At 42.1% G+C, this 1,716-nt stretch overlaps 1 protein-coding gene across 5 annotated transcripts in view; it reads right to left on the bottom strand.

Annotated features, from left to right (window-relative positions):
* LOC110332301 (hepatitis A virus cellular receptor 1 homolog) overlaps nucleotides 1–1,716 on the bottom strand; it is a 68,358-nt gene that overhangs the window by 3,100 nt on the left and 63,542 nt on the right. For 2 of the 5 annotated variants that reach the window (XM_021213449.1, XM_021213450.1), the window contains exon 7: nucleotides 1,274–1,310. The exons of the other annotated variants lie outside the window; for them this stretch is intronic. In XM_021213449.1, coding sequence (XP_021069108.1) covers nucleotides 1,274–1,310 — 37 coding nt within the window. The remainder of the gene's footprint in view (nucleotides 1–1,273; nucleotides 1,311–1,716) is intronic. 5 annotated transcript variants of the gene reach the window in all.

The following is a 1,716-nucleotide window of genomic DNA, read 5'->3' as shown; positions in this document are numbered from 1 at the left end:
TGGGGACTTGCATGCTCTTCCCATTTATGAAACTATTTTCTTTTTTTTTTTTTTTCCAGACAGGGTTTCTCTGTATAGCCCTGGCTGTCCTGGAACTCACTTTGTAGACCAGGCTAGCCTTGAACTCAGAACTCAGAAATCTGCCTGCATCTGCCTCCAGAGTGCTGGGATTAAAGGCGTGCACCACCACGCCCGGCTGTGAAACTATTTTCTAACCTGTAAGGTAAGACTAGAGCCGTTTGACCTTAAAGGTTTATTACTGTGAAGGGAGGATATGACTGGAACTTAACAAAAGCTGACTGTATGAGGCACTCATGATGGGCTGACACTGTTCAAGACACAGTCTACGGATGCATTCTGTGATTGACAGAGTCACAGGTGGGGCTATGGATGGCAGCCTGAAAGACATGGATATTGACTGAAAGAAATGGCCCCATGTACAGCCATTATTTAACCCAGTGAAGGAAACTAGGTGCCTTTATACCAGGGAGGGAAACCATGTGACAAAGAGAAGACACAGGGTACTTACACTGGAGATGACTGAAGATTGTCTCAAGTACAGTAATCTGAAAAGCCTACAAGGTAGACACCCGTGTAGTGAGTGAAGGGGCCTGGCGTGGAGCTGAGGAAACACTGGCCATGCCACAGTTCCACAACACTCCCCACTGCCTCAGGAATTATCTTCTGCTCCCTTAAGGCTCCCTCAAACTGTGGACCACTTAACCCTGTCGTGTCTACCTTACTTGCCTGAAAGGACCTGTCTACTAGTTTTTGTGCTCTGTTATATAATTTATTAGTTTTTAGTCGGGTAGATCTCAATGAAAGAAAACTTTGAATAAAACAGGAGTGGTTCAAAGCTACTCATTACACACCAGCACCAGGAGACAAACCCCACAATTCATCATCTAATTCTAATCTTGAGGGGTTTTCTGTTCCTGTCCCACCATAAATACAGACAAATACGAATGTAGAAAAATATCTCTGAGAAGTGAGGATAACAAGAAAGGGACCCCTTAAACTACATTTTGGGTGTTCAGCATTGGGAAACAATCCCAGATTTATAGAATCTGAGGCAGGAGAATTGTGAGTTCCAGTTTGTCCTAGGCTACGTAGGAAATTTCAGGTCATTCTGGGCCACATAGTAAGACCCTATCTCAAAGTAACCAACAATGCAAGGAACCAATCAATCAATGAAGAATGTTTTACTTGCAATAGAGAGCAGAGAGGGAAAATTTCACGACTGTTAGTTCAAAAACAGTTCATGCCAGCTTACCTTAGAGATGCCGACTTCCTTTTCATAAATATGTACCCTAAATTGGGGCAGGGTGTGATAAGAGAAGTTGAAAAGAGAATGAACATGTCATCAGAAACTCTGATCATATTTTCTTCCAATCAAAGATAATGATTCTGTTTTTAACTGATTCACTCCCTGGTAACATTGGCTAATTCCTTCCTGTGCTGTACAGGAAAGATCTTCTTTTTCAGTGTTTGCTATACTCACCCACCTAGCCTAAATTGCTAGAAGGACATTGTAAGTTATTGTTCACAGAATGAGACAAAGAAGTGTAGGCTTTTCTAATGGGCTGCTAGAGAACAAGTCCTTGAGGGGAGAATAAACAACTTTTGACTAGGGAAGGGAACACATTTGTGGCATTTTACCCAATTTCTAAGTAATTCTCCCTATTAGACACTATCTGATAGATATCTCATGCTAGC

The sequence above is a fragment of the Mus pahari genome, chromosome 14, assembly GCF_900095145.1.
Source record: "Mus pahari chromosome 14, PAHARI_EIJ_v1.1, whole genome shotgun sequence".
Taxonomy (NCBI): domain Eukaryota; kingdom Metazoa; phylum Chordata; class Mammalia; order Rodentia; family Muridae; genus Mus; species Mus pahari.
This window is presented reverse-complemented; position numbering and strand designations above follow the sequence as displayed.